General features: G+C 40.9%; 1 protein-coding gene across 1 annotated transcript; it reads left to right on the forward strand.

Annotated features, from left to right (window-relative positions):
- Positions 1 to 410: 410 nt before the first annotated feature.
- TTR (transthyretin) lies at positions 411 to 6,835 on the forward strand. The gene is made up of 4 exons (XM_014781312.2): positions 411 to 479; positions 1,368 to 1,498; positions 3,558 to 3,693; positions 6,728 to 6,835. Exons 1-4 carry the CDS (start codon positions 411 to 413, stop codon positions 6,833 to 6,835), a joined length of 444 nt encoding a protein of 147 aa, XP_014636798.2.
- Positions 6,836 to 14,504: the final 7,669 nt, after the last annotated feature.

The following is a 14,504-nucleotide window of genomic DNA, read 5'->3' on the forward strand; positions in this document are numbered from 1 at the left end:
TTATCATTTGCATCTATCATCTAAAACGAAAGATAAAATGTATAGAAAATGGAAAACACTCATAGAAATAGGGAAGAGAGAAAAAAAGCTCCTAAGAATGTTGCTGCATGCAGCCAAGGAGAGAGAAGAATATTTTTGCTTTGTTTCGACTGTTTTGTTTTGGTGACCTAGCTGGTCAAATGACCTGTTAAGAATATTTCATAGAGCTAATGTTCTAACGCTCTAATCTCTCTAGGCAAGGTTCATATTTGTGTGGGTTACTTATTCTCCCTTTGTTGACTAAGTCAATAATCAGAATCAGCAGGTTTGGAGTCAGGTTGGCAGGGATCAGCCACCTGGCTTGGGAGAAGCGAGTATAAAAGCCCCCGACTGGGAACGGCCATCACGGAGGTCCACTAGTTCTTGGCAGGATGGCTTCTCATCGTCTGCTCCTCCTTTGCCTCGCTGGACTGGTATTTGTGTCTGAGGCTGGCCCTCCGGTGAGTGTTTGATCCTATAAAGTCCTTCTGTACGTTTCCTGTGTACACTAGATGAAGTAGAAGTGACTTCTAGCTTTTCCAACCAGCTTTTATTACTGGAGAAGGGTACCCAGCGTCTATTTTTAAACATCATTGATTCAAACTTCAAAAAAAATGAAGTTGTGCAGAGCTCACTGAACTGGGGCTGGGTTACTGGGCATTATCCTCTATTGCTTTGGTGCATCAAGTTTACAATGCCTGCTACCTCAATTTCCTCAGATAGATAGTAGAAATAAGGATATGATATTCATGAAGCTCTTAATATTGAATTTCCAGAAACATCCTTTTATAAAGTTTATTTCCCTTTAGCTGATCAAAATGTATTTATTAGTCTTTGAAAGGCTTGGCAGACAACGTTCTAGTCAGTTATCTAATTCTTAAGTCCTCCAGAAGAATTAACGAATGCTGTAAAATGGGTCAAGAAGTAATCTGACGTTATTGTACAAACAACTAGTAAAAGGGAATTACCACAGCAACAACTGACTGAAATGCTCTCAGGAAAAACTATTTGGTCCTGTGGCATATTGCATCTTTTCAGTAATTCCACTCAAATGGGGACGCTTAACAAAGCAACTGTTCTCAGAGGGCCTATTTTCTCCCTTAAGATTCATTACTTATGCCCCTCGTCAATCGCAGCATGTCTGGAGGCAAAAACCGTTCTTGCTTTGGAAACAATTAGGTCTGTGTTATACTGAGTAAGAGAAGCTCATTAACCGTCAACACTTGTGTTGCTGGAAATGGGATTAGCATGTTCTTCCTGCCTTGTTCCAGATTTCTAACACCATAAAGAATAGATCCTTTCACCCTTGCCAATTTTGTTGACTTCTCCCTTGTCTTCTCTATGCCCAGGGCACTGGTGAATCCAAATGTCCTCTGATGGTCAAAGTCCTAGATGCCGTCCGAGGCAGTCCTGCTGTCAACGTGGCTGTGAAAGTGTTCAAAAAGGCTGCTGATGAGACCTGGGAACCGTTTGCCTCTGGGTAAGCTGCCCAAGGAACCCAGACATGGGTCTTCCTTATATCTTCCCATTCGCCTGCCACTTGTTAGCGAGAGGGGCTCACGTCATTGGCTAAAGTGGGCTCTGAGAAGGATGCTTTCCTCTTGCTTTGCTTAGCTGGGAGTGACCAGGAACCCGAGCAACAGTTCGGGCAGACAGTGGGGAAAAGGAAGAGCCAGCATCTCCCCTAGTCCCACAGTGCTTCACCATCTTTCTGGGTCACAGACCGCTTTAAGAAGATGATGAAAACTATAGACTCCAGGTCCGGAAAAAATGCACATACACACAAACACGTATGTGTCACTTCAGGAGTTTCAGATTCCCTGGTACCCTTCACAACACTCAGGCTGAGAGTCCTTGTCTTGGAATTTTAAGGAAGATATATTATCTGTGTTAATTTCTTAACGAAAGGAAAGGAATTGAGGGGCAGCATTGACAAGGCACCTGTCTGTAGTTTATCTGGATCGTCCAGAATCCAGGGCTTTTGTCTAACAAACAATGGTGGAGCACCTACTCTGTGCAAGGCTGAGGGCTGTCAAGCTCTATTAGAAAGGACACAGAAGAGAAAGTCACGTAATGCAAAGCACAGCCACAGACCAAGCTCACAATCACCCAAGGTCAGATTCGAAAATGACGTCTCACCTTCATTCGCTGCTTTACAACTTTCATGGAGTTTTTTGACCTCCAACTAGCAAGAATTTCAAAGAAAATGCACATTAGTAAACCTAAACAAACTAACTGAAAGAAAGAGCAGCCAAGAAATCCTCAGCACCAACAATACTGCTAAGTGTTTATGTCCTCGGAAGAGAATTTCTGTGGGTTTTAATTGACTCCCAAGAACCACATCACCTATCATTGGGAAGTCCATTTTCTTTGGTGTGATTTCAATTGAGTTTTTATTTGTTAACGCATTTATGTTTATATAAAATGGTGAACACATGTGGAAAGTAGTTACTAGAATATTCTAAGCGAGAGAGAGAATAGCCACCAAAAACATTCAGATGTTCATGTGAAGCTTTTTTCTTATGAAAAGACAAAAAAGGAAATTAAATATTTTCTTCCTGGAAAAGAAGAAAGATGGGAGGGTGATGGTCAGAGTCAGTAAAGACAACTTCCATTTTTATCTATCTTAGTTTTTGCAGTCTAATGGAGAGCAATTTCTAACATCAGCTATCGTCGTTAGGTACTTAAATGGAAATAGAAGTCACCTAGTTAAAAAAAAAAAGTTGCCTAGTATTTGCTGTTGGCAAAGAGTTATCAAAGAGATTAAATACATGAAAGGGAAAAGAGAAGGATACTGATTCTTCATTGTAGTTTGGGGTTCCCATTGTGTGTACAAACGATACCACCTCTGAATGGTACCCTCTGGGGGGCAGGGAGCAGGGAGAGTGAGACCCTGGTGTCATGGGAAACTTTAGAGTCAGACCCACTTATAGCCACTTCCAGGGATTCTCATGGACCTTCACCCAAACACCAAGCCTGAATCACAATGACTCTTTTTTTTTTCTTTTTGTAAGGAAGATTAGCCCTGAGCTAACGTCTGATGCCAATCCTCCTCTTTTTGCTGAGGAAGATTGGCCCTGGGCTAACATCTGTGCCCATCTTCCTCCACTTTATGTCGGACACTGCCACAGCATAGCTTGACAAGCGGTGCCTCGGTGCGCACCCAGGATCCGAATCTGTGAAACCCAGGCCGCTGAAGCAGAGCATCTGCACTTAACCGCTGTGCCACCAGACCGGCCCCCAAGTGAAACATTACACCCATATCTTGTTCTCATAAGAGAAAAAAAAGATCTACACTGAGCTTTTTGAAACATTTCTGACAAATTACTATCATTTAATTTCAGTTACTAAAGTTTTCCCTGTCTTGATTTGGTTGAGAAAAAAAAAAAAATATATATATATACACACACACATATATACACACACACACCTACACAAACATGTGTGTGTGTGTGTGTGTGTGCGAGTGTATGGTGTTACCTTACCATGTCATTTATTCTCTTAATGCCTAAGTTAACCTGGACTTTTGCACCCTCTAGAAAAACCGTTGAATCTGGAGAGCTTCATGGGCTCACAACTGAAGAGAAATTTGTTGAAGGGATATATAAAGTGGAATTAGACACCAAATCCTACTGGCAGTCAGTTGGCATTTCCCCGTTCCATGAATATGCAGAGGTGAGTGTAGAGACACTTCCATTGTGTTTTGATTTTTTGCTTTTAGTCCCAGGAAATGCATGGTTTGCACTTCTCACACCACAGAAATGTCCTAAGGAAAGCACTGGACTAGCACAGGTTCCTTTTCCCATTTCTACAATCAGAAATCCACAGAACTCTGAAAAGCAAACTTTTTTTCTAAGTTTGGTGAAAACTCATTTAGAAACATGACCTGAACTTACATGATGCTCTTTATAGTCTTCATTCATTCCACTGAATATGAATATTTGCCCTCGAAGAAATATTAATATATTGGATTATGAGGCAGCCTTCCAGACCCTGCTTAGGGTGTTATGTAACAAAAGACAGATGCACCATTTGACTTCTCTCAAATCTGAAAAATACTTCATTCCCAAACTCATCTGGCTAGCAGAGGTTTGGATAAGTGATTTGGGGCAATGCATATACAGACAGTAAATTCAAAATAATAATGGCAACACAATGGATAACATTTGTCAAGCGAACACCAAGTGCCAGACACTTGTGTGTTCCACAATTAACCTATTTATTCTTCATCAACAACCAATTCTGGTCAGTCCTATTATTAGCTCCATTTTACAGATGAATAAAGTGAGGCACAGAAAAGTTAGATAACTTGTCAAAGGTCACAGGGCTAGTAAGGGGAGGAGCAGTAATATTTACCAACAAGGCCCAGGCTGGGTTTAGCCTCAGGTGTGCCTCAGCTTTCTTCCTGGGAGAAGCCAAGCTAATAATAATACTAATAAAGCCACATTTGTAACCCGTGGTTCACACTCTATTCCTCTGCCTGTGAGATAGTAGGAACCTCAAAGTTAGACATAGGTCCGTCTGCCTACTTCCTCCTTGTCTATAATTCCTTAAGTCATTGAAAACAGATGGCTGTCATGGAAATAGAATCCAGACATGTTGATCAGAGTTAAAGATCAACTAATTGCATCAAAAGTAACTCGGCATGAAAGGGAACCATTCTCTCTGATTTAGTCATGGATGAGATTTTCAATTGACATAAAACAGTTCTTTTAGCAGACAGTGTTGCCAGGGAAACTGTAGGCCTGTTTGACTTCTGAGGCCCACAAGTCACGAAGAGAGCCCCATCTACTAAGAAGCATGCCTCTGGCTACTCCTCAGCCTCACAGCAAGAGCCCAGTCAGGGGTGGATGCAGGATTTAGAGGGTGACCACCACAAGACATTTGCCCCTAGAGTCTCAGCCCCTACCCTAGAGCACAGGATCAGCCTCCCTGCGACCCTTGTCTGCCTTGGATCTCAGCCTGATGAGACTCTCTGAGAAGATTCACTGCGTACTGCCCATGATGTGTTGCCCCTATTCATTAGATGTTAGCTTCCTTTGTCTGCTATTCACTCTCTTGTTCAACTTTGAAAAAATAAAAACCTTCTCTGTGTTGAGCACACTGCTAGATGTTAGAGATTCAGAAGTGAAAACATATCCCTGCTCTTGGGATGGAAGGGAAGGGACTGATGTAGAACATATCAGGCAGGACCATGAGCCCAACTTGGAGCCTGAATGGATATGGGGAATGAGAGAGCAAGCAGGTAAGCATGAGTCACAGTGCGTCACTTTGGTGACTGGTGCATGGTGGGTCCAGCCATGAGTTCCTTTCCTGCCAGCTTCTTCTGATAAGGACCTTCCAGAATGTCGCTATCCTTTAGCACGAGTCACCTCCTCCTTGGCCACTGACCCAGGTAGCCATATTAGACTTACCAAGAAAATTAAGAAATTTCCTTTGGAACTATTGGTCCTCTTCACCTCATGGATTTTGAGCACAGATTAGGCCATTTACAATTTTTAGGAAGAATCAAATGGGGCTAGAGGCCAATGTCACTATAAGAGAGAAGAAAATTTCCCAAGTTGCTTCCAGAAACTTGGCCTTTCAGGAGTGCCCTTTCTATTTCAGAGAGATTAAGTGATTCTCTCCTATTCTTGCCTGATGCTATTTTTGTTTTTGGTATGATTCAATCAGATCTTTCTTTCTCCTGTCCCCAAGTAATCAAGGTTCCCCTTTTCCATAATTGAAACAAAATGTGTTTATCCAGCATGTGTCCAAAGCTCAAACCAGCACCTGTATACAAAATAAGTAAAATTAAAACACCTCCTGGCAGCCCTCCATCTCTCCCCTGAACCAAATTTTTCCCTATTTGCCTCACTCTGGGCACCTAGACTATCCCAGCACCTGAGTCTCAGAATCACTACTAAACTTGCCTGAAGTATGTGACTAACCGGAACACACTTTGATCAACAATTTGCCCAGTTAGAAAGCTTAAATGAGCTCCCACCCATGTGTGTGTGTTTCAGAATTCGAGCATGAGCCTCCACACTCTGCTTGTATTGTAAATAGGACCCTATAATGCTTTTACTCCATATTTCATTGCTTATTATATACATAAAAATATACTTGATCTTCGTGGTAGAAAATAGAAAGCAATAATGGGAGGAAAATCTCTGGATTTGGAGAAAGGAGCCTTAACTTCCAGCCTGGCTCTGTCACTGTATAAATTTGAGCCGAACACTCTAATTCAGAGGTCTGTTCTGCTTATCTGTCAAGTGGGAAGAATGTTACCTTCCAGCTCTAAAATTCTAGGTCTCCAAGTCTGGGGTGGGATTGGCAGTCACCATTCTCAGGACTTCTTGTCATTGAATGCCAGTTTCTACATTCTTCCCTCTTTTTTCTAAAACCAAGAAAGTGAACAGCAGCATTTAGGCTCTGTGATTTCCCTCAGCCAGGCTAGGGCCACTCTGATTCTCAGCGTGAATTTGCAAAAAAAGAGACCTGATTATATAGGTAGTAGAGAAGAACTCTTGTTCTAAGGATTGCACAAGGCTCCAACAGTTTAGCTTGCCAGCATTTTTAGATTTTTGCCTTTTGTTCTAACTATTTCATAAAACGAAATAATAAAATAAAAATAATTAATTCGGCTCTGACTTCCTGTTGTGTCTCTATCCGTGACTCACGTTGTTGAGCTCTGTTAGAAACGGATCCCGTGTGTGTTCTCTCTTAGGTGGTGTTCACAGCGAACGACTCTGGCCCCCGGCGCTACACCATCGCTGCTCTGCTCAGCCCCTACTCTTACTCCACCACAGCCATCGTCAGCAACCCCAAGGAATGAGGGCCCCTCCTTCAGTCTACTTGAAGGAGGAGGGATGGGATTTCGTGTAACCAAGAGTATTCCATTTTTATTAAAGCAGTGTTTTCACTTCATAAGCTATATCAGAAACTCGGGCAGAAACAATAAAACATTCCTATTAAAGCACTTCCCATTTCATTGGAACTTGTTTTTTTCTTATTCCTTTCTTGTACTCTCAAAGAAACGAAATCTAAATTTTACAGAGAAGCAAAGGAACTCAACCAAGTTTCTAGCTGAACTCTGGGAGAAATCCAAATTTTCAATGTCTTTCAAGCTAAGCACATATTCAACACGGTCAGCAGCCATGAAAAACACACATTCTGAAAATGAGGAAGCTTTATTCTCCTCTAATCTTCAGTGAATGGCAAAAGACAAATTCTAAGGGCCCATTTCTTTACTCTGTGCATTCCTTTTTAAGTGCTTTACTGATTTCAAGAGCAGCACATCTCCACTACGACAGACCTGCCCTGACCCAAGCCCTCTAATCCAGTTCAGACCAACTACACCCCACGGTCAGCTGACTAAGGGATATTCTCAGAGAACCCTCACACCCTCAATTCACTTAGGCTAATCCAAAATTCATGTATTGAAAGACCACTACATGCCAAGCACTATTTGAGGTGCTCTGAAGATAAAGAATAAGATCTAGTGCCTGCATTGAAAGAGCTCACATTCTTTGAGAAGAGAAATATGTCAATGTGATTTGGCAGAGGCTATGGTACAAGACACAGGGAGGGTAGAAGAGGGAGTAGCATAGCAAGCAGCCTGGAGCAGTCAGAGAAGGACTCAGAATTAAGTTTCACTTAATCTGAATCTTGGCGGTTTACCAGGTAGAAAAGAGAAGAGGTATTCTAGGTAGAGAGAGCAGAGATTGCAAGGCCATGCCAAGTGAAACAATTTGATAAGTTGAGGGAAAGGATGGTGATCCAGAAGGTTGAAGCATAGGGGATATTAAGGCATGCTAGGTTGTGCTGCCATAACAAACAACCCCAAATCTCTGTGACTTAACAAAATCAGAGTTTATTTCTCACTTGTGCCAAGTCCAGTGCAGAAGTTCTCAGACTGGTGACTCTCAGGGTGGCTTTCCTCCAAGTGGTGACTCAGGGCCCCAGTTTTGATTTATTTTGTGGCTTCAAGGGACACCTAGACAGCAGACTGGAGGAAGAGAGAAAGCATAGTATGAACCCCCTCTGTGCTGAAGTGTCACCCATGATTCCCACTGACGTTTCACTGGCCAGAACTACTTACATGGTCCCATTTAGATGCACTGAGCAATGTGGTTCCTGGCTGGGAGTCACTTCCTAGAACAACTCTACATTCTGCAAAAAAGCACTAATCTGGGTTGGTCAACAACCATCTCTGCCACAGCAGGGTTGGGAATGGTGGGAAATGAGGCTGGAGTGAAGGCCGGCTTTATATGCCACCTGTCAGAGCTGTGAATTTATCTTATAGACAATACAGACCCATTGATGGGAACCTGGTCATCAGTTGTCCTCCACGTGCCTGGGGCGGGGTAGTCACGTCTTGAGCATAATCTCCAACCAGGATTCCCCAGGAAAACCTGGGTCAGACCCAAGGCTGAGGCCTAAACATAACTAAGCAGTCTTTCCACTTTCCTCCAAATTCAAATCTAAAACCTTGTCACAGTCTGGCTGGCTGTGCAGAGGGAGTAAAAAATTTGAAGAGAATGGAATGTAGGTTAGGACTTTTTAACATGTACTGAGTTTTCCCTCAAATATATGTGGTAAAATCAATCTCTGATTCTGCTCAATGAGGTTAGCAAGTTCTTCCATGCATATTAGGTTAATCCATATCAAATTGCCATTTTTGTAGATTAAATGGTCAAATACTGGCCATTTCATAAGATTCAATCTAATACCTACAATCATTGTATTGATCACTGTCTTGCTTGTTCATAGAATACACATTTCCATTTGGCTGCTGTTAAATAGCTATGGATTTTTATGACCCAAGCAGTTTGCAAATACGAATTTTTCATATATACATATACACACATATAAATTGAATTTAACTTTCCTGCCCCTACTTCCTCTTGGTATCAGCAAACTTAATCTTGTCAATTGAAATCAACTCAGTTTGACTTCCAGTTTGATGCTCAGCCTTCTCCTTATTTTCTGAATTTCATCTTCCTTCTGGAAGTTTTGTAGCAACTTGGCAGAAAGTGGAATGTGTTGTCTGGTCCCTGATAGCCCTCTGTCCATGCTGCTTTCGCCAAATGATCCTTTTCTCCTTTGCTTTTTGTTTTATGTGTTAGTATCCGGGCTTATATCCTTTCATGGCCACTGTTATGGATTGAATTGTGTTCCTAAAAAGATATGTTGAAGTCCTAAACCCAGTACCTGTGAGTGTGATGTTATTGGAGAGACTTTGCAGATGTAATTAGTAAAGATGAGGTCATTAGGGTGGACTCTAATCCAATATGACTGGTGTCCTTAGAGAGGAAAATTTGGACACAGACACACAGGGAGAACGCCATATGATGACAGAAGCAGAGAATGGAGCAATGCAGCTACCAGCCAAGAACACCAAGGATTGACAGCCATCAACAGAAGAATCCCCCCTACTGGTTTCAGAGGGAATATGACCCTGCTGACACCTTGATCTTGGACTTCTAGGCTCCAGAACTCGGAGACAATACATTTCTGTTGTTTTAAGCCACCCAATTTGCGATACTTTGTTACTGCAGCCCTGGGAAACTAACATAGCCTCTTATGGGATTCTTCCAAATTTTATCCTGAGTTTGTAGTCATTGAAATCTTTGCCATTCTGAAAGTCAAAATTTACGTTTAATATTTATTGCAATTTCTTTTTTTTACTTAGTGATGCTGAACATATTGTCTTATGTTTATTGGCCATTTGAACCTCTTTCACAACTGCATGTCCACATCATTTAACCATATTATACAGGGGGCCTGTTTATGTAATATTGATTTATAAAAGCACTGTGTATATTAAAGATATTACAAGTTGTATTTGAAAAGTAGATACGATAGATACAGGAATAGTTATCTAAGTTATAGAAAACCACATCAGTCAAGATATCTTGGTGGAAGTTAGTGTGATAAGGGCAAAAAGGAGGGTGGGAATTGGATTGTAAGAAGCAGAGAGTTGAAAAATCATGGGGGAAAAAGTTAGACGGATAGGTTAGGTTCAAGTTACAGAATCACTGAACGCTAGGTTTAGGAGGCTTTTTGGGATAAGAAAGCCGAAATACAAAAGGTTAAGGAATTTGCCCAAAGCCATGCAGAGAGCTTTGGAAAGCCCCAAAAGGGAAAACAGACTTGACACAGTAATCCATGGGTTCCACATTAATTTAGACAGTGGAACTGCTCACCCAAAGCCTTGAAATAGCTATGAATGCTAACAAGAAAATCCTGCAGATAAAACACAAAAGCAGAGATATGCGCTTCAACATCCAACTTTGGTGGCATCCAGTCAGCCCTACTCTCCTTCCCATAAAAATATCCAAGACATAAAGGAGTATGTTAATTATTTCCATTCATGGCCTTTCTCACTAATCAGAAACACAGGCATGTCTTACTTCCCTAAAGCAAGAGGATCTTCATCTTGTTTTATCAACTCCCCAGTGACCTCAGGAATAAGGATGTGGCCAAAGATTTCACCCTATGATGGATAAATTTGGGGAGTAGGACTGTGATGATTAATTTTATGCGTCAGTTTGGGTAGGCCATGGTACCCAGTTTTTGGTCAAACACCAGTCTAGGTGTTACTATAAAGGTATTTTTAGACGTGACTAACATTTTTTTCTCCAGCTTTAAGATATAATCAACATATAATGTAAGTTTAAGGTATAAAATGTGATAATTCGATATACATATATATTATGAAAAGATTACCTCAATAAGGCTAGTTAACACATTCATCTCCTCACATAGTTATCTTTGTATGTGTGTGTGGTGAGAACTTTTAAGATTTACTCTTTTTGCAACTTTCAAGTATACAATACAATATTGTTAACTATAGTCACCATGCCGTACATTACATCCTGAGAATTTATTCATCTTATAACTGGAAGTTTGTACCCTTTGAGCACCTTAGATGTGATTAACATTTAAGTCACTGAACTTTGAGTAAATCAGATAGCCCTCCGTAGTGTAGGTGGGCCTCATCCAATCAGTTGATGGCCTTAAGAGAAAAGACTGAGGGCCCCAGAGGAAAAAGGAATTCTGCCTCCAGACTGCCTTCAGACATGAGACTGTAATATAAACTCTTCTCTGGGTGTCTAGCCTGCCCTGAAAATTTCAGACTTGCTAGCCTCCACAACGGCGTGAGCCAATTCCTTTAAATAAATCTTTCTCTAAATATAGACATAGGCAAACATTTTTAGAAACGAAGGTTTGAGGTGATGTGACCCTGGATTAGTGTAGTACTATGGAAATTCAGGAAAAAAGAATAAATATTAGACTACAAAATATATGCATGATGGAAATGGGTTTGATTTGCCTTGTCCAGAGAAAAATCATGAGGTGGATTGAAAAGCATTGAATGATGATAGGATCTCACTCATCCATATAGACTTCCTAATATTTGAATCAATAATTTATATCCCAATGAGAACACAGAATCAGTCTTTGTAAAGAAGGGGAGAGAGCGTGTGTGCGTGCGCGCGTGTGTGTGTTTGATGGTAAATGTTTAACATCTGGCTCTTCAGAGAGAAAAAGCCAGCCCAGATTTGTAGTGTTTGCCAATTTCCATGGTGTAAATAATCCCACCATGGTCAATTTCAAGCTACCAACATGATGTCACTGAATGCAAAGCTGGGAAGAGATGCACAGTAGTATAGTACAGTGTTTCCACCATACGGATAAAACAGACATAAATACTTCAGGAGCATAAATAAGATGATTAGGAAGTAATGACACTAGGGTATTTATTACCCTTGTTTTACTATAATTTAATGTTATATTTGATAACCAGCTCATAAAATTCCTAAAAATTTAACATTAGCTATTACATACTGGCTCCAGGACACCACTGCTTATATCCTCTAAGTTACAACTCCTTTCTGATGTCACTTGACTATGTGAGCATGTGTGTGAATGTGGGGAAGGTGAATGTAAACAGCAGTACCATTTAAAGGGAAGGTGTTCATTCTCATAAAATGTCCCTGTCCTTTTTAAAAATAAGGGAAAAAATACTAGTATGATATCTACATAAAGCACAGTCAAACATAATATTCGAAGGAGACACATATATGCAAGAAGCTATTTCAGGATTGCTTCTGTCTAAAGACTCTCCTTTGCCATGTATTATACCTGGAGGGAACAAGAGATCACCACTAAAATCAGTGGGATGTCCTGAGACAATGCACCTAGACTTCGCAGGTAAAAATTATTAATCTGGTCACATATAGAAGAATTGATTAGTACATTTTTTTCTATTTAACCATCCTGATATTTCAAGATGCTACATTACTAAAGCCAGGAGAATCATTTCTGGGGTAAGACCAGACATTCAGCATTTTTACGGACATATGAGAAAAGAGATGGAAGAAATGCCAGAGATGGGAATATTTTTTCTCATGGTTTCAGACATGAACATTGAAAAGGAATGGAATGCTCACTTTGTGCATACCTCTAAATGTATTTAACCTCTCTAGGCATCCTCTCCCCCCACCTCAGGGCCAATGCTATGCTTTGGGAGCTGAGGAGAGAGTGGTAGGGGATTGATGAGGCCTGAGGACAAGAGAGAAAGTATCAGAGAAGAGATAATAAATGAATGGAGTCATATAAATTCCCGCGGCAGGAAGGGGAGGCGCGGAAATGAGCATGGTTGGGCCAGGATTGCTGGAGGACACAGGACAGAGCAGGGAGGCCAGCCTAACGGAGAGTGGACAGCTCACAAGGCTCCTTGTGTGTCACCCCAAGTAATTTGTTAGTGAAAACAAGTATAGAAGACTTGCTCCTCCCACTCCAATTGCAGGATTTTAAGCAGTGAAGTAACATGGTTAGATTAGTATTCCAGATCAGTGTATCTATTTAAAAAAACACAACTATGTCTTATTTATTTAATATTTCATTTTGAACCAGTTTTAGCCTTACAGAGAATTTAGAAAAAAGGACATAGAGGTCCTTACCCAAATTCTAATATTAACATCTTATATGACCATAGGACAATGACCCAAACCAGGAAAATTACATTGATATAACGCTCGTTAGCGGCATCCAACCCATAACAGCTTCTCAGTCTCTCCTTGCTGTATTAGTTTCCTGGGGCTGCCATAACAAAGTACCAGAAGCCAAGTGGCTTAAAACAGAAATTTATTGTCTTACAGTTCTGGAGACTAGAAGTTCAAAATCAAGACACTGGCAAGGCTGAGTTTCCTCTAAAATCCATAGGGAAGAAGCCTTCATTGCCTCTCTCTAGCTTCAGGTGATTTGCTGGTAATCTTTGGTGCTCCTTGGCTTGCAGCTGCATCACTCCATCTCAGCGTTTGTCATCACATGGTCTTCTTGCTGTGTGTCTCTGTCTGCACACAGCTGTCTTCTCATTGGATTACGGGCCACTCTACACCAGTATATATCATCATTTTTTTAAATATATATATTTTTGTTGTGGTAAAAAACATAAACTATCATCTTAACCATTTTTAAGTGTACAGTTCGTAGTGTTAAGTATATTTACATTGTTGTGAAACAGATCTCCAGAACTTTTTCATCCTGCAAATCTGAAACTCTGTACCCACTGAACAACAACTCTCCTTTTCACCCTTAACACAGCCCCTGGCAACCACCATTCTACTTTCTGTGTCTATGAATTTGACTACATTAGGTCCTCATATAAGCAGAATCATACATCATTTGTCTTTTTTGTAAGTATGACCTCATCTTATCTAATTACATCTGCAATGACCCTGTTTCAAAACAAAGTCACATTCTGAGGTACTGGAGGTTAGGACTTCAACATATCTTTTTGGGGCACACACAGTAGTCATAACACTTCCCTTTCGTGACTTTGACACTTTTGAAGAGTATTGATGAGTTATTTCGTAGAATGACCCTCAATTTGAATTCACCTGATGTTGTCTCATGATTGAAATGAGATTATGCATTTTGAGTAGGAATACCACAGAAGTGATATCATGTCCTTCTGAGTGCATTATATCTAAAAGTTTATGTTGTCAATATGTCGTATTCTATGCCCCATTTTTGATGAAAAGTCGCATACAATGTGCTGATGGGGTTGGGGGAGGCAACCTCATGGCAGTAAGAAAGAGGAATCAGAGAGGAAGAACCCTGGAACCTGGAAAAACACACATGATGCTGTTGTCACAGCATTACAGGCTGGTGATGATGAAGAATAAGATTTAACCAGAAGTGGAGAGAGAGAGTAGAGTCAATACTCTCCAGCCAAAATCCATCAGGAACATATTTATGGAGTTGAACAAGTTGGATTTATTATTTATTCTAGCCAGAGAGAAAACAAAACACTCTCACTAAGAGAGTGTTAGAAAGAACCTACTGTAGGATTTGGGCTTTAGTTGGGTGATTTGCAGGAGAGTCTAAGGAAGTGGGACTTCAGTCTCGATGGGATGCTATCAGAAAGCGAGGGCGATCCTATGACTGCATGTCTCAATGGTTTATCGGTAGGGAGGGCCGTCCAGAGCAGA

Source organism: Ceratotherium simum, chromosome 14, assembly GCF_057802395.1.
Source record: "Ceratotherium simum simum isolate JZ-2026a chromosome 14, ASM5780239v1, whole genome shotgun sequence".
Lineage (NCBI taxonomy): Eukaryota > Metazoa > Chordata > Mammalia > Perissodactyla > Rhinocerotidae > Ceratotherium > Ceratotherium simum.

Coding starts and splice junctions, on each gene's coding strand:
- TTR (XM_014781312.2), top strand. CDS start 411: ATGGCTTCTCATCGTCTGCTCCTCCTTTGCCTCGCTGGACTGGTATTT. Junction 480..1,367: donor TGTCTGAGGCTGGCCCTCCG/GTGAGTGTTTGA, acceptor CTCTATGCCCAG/GGCACTGGTGAATCCAAATG. Junction 3,694..6,727: donor CGTTCCATGAATATGCAGAG/GTGAGTGTAGAG, acceptor GTTCTCTCTTAG/GTGGTGTTCACAGCGAACGA.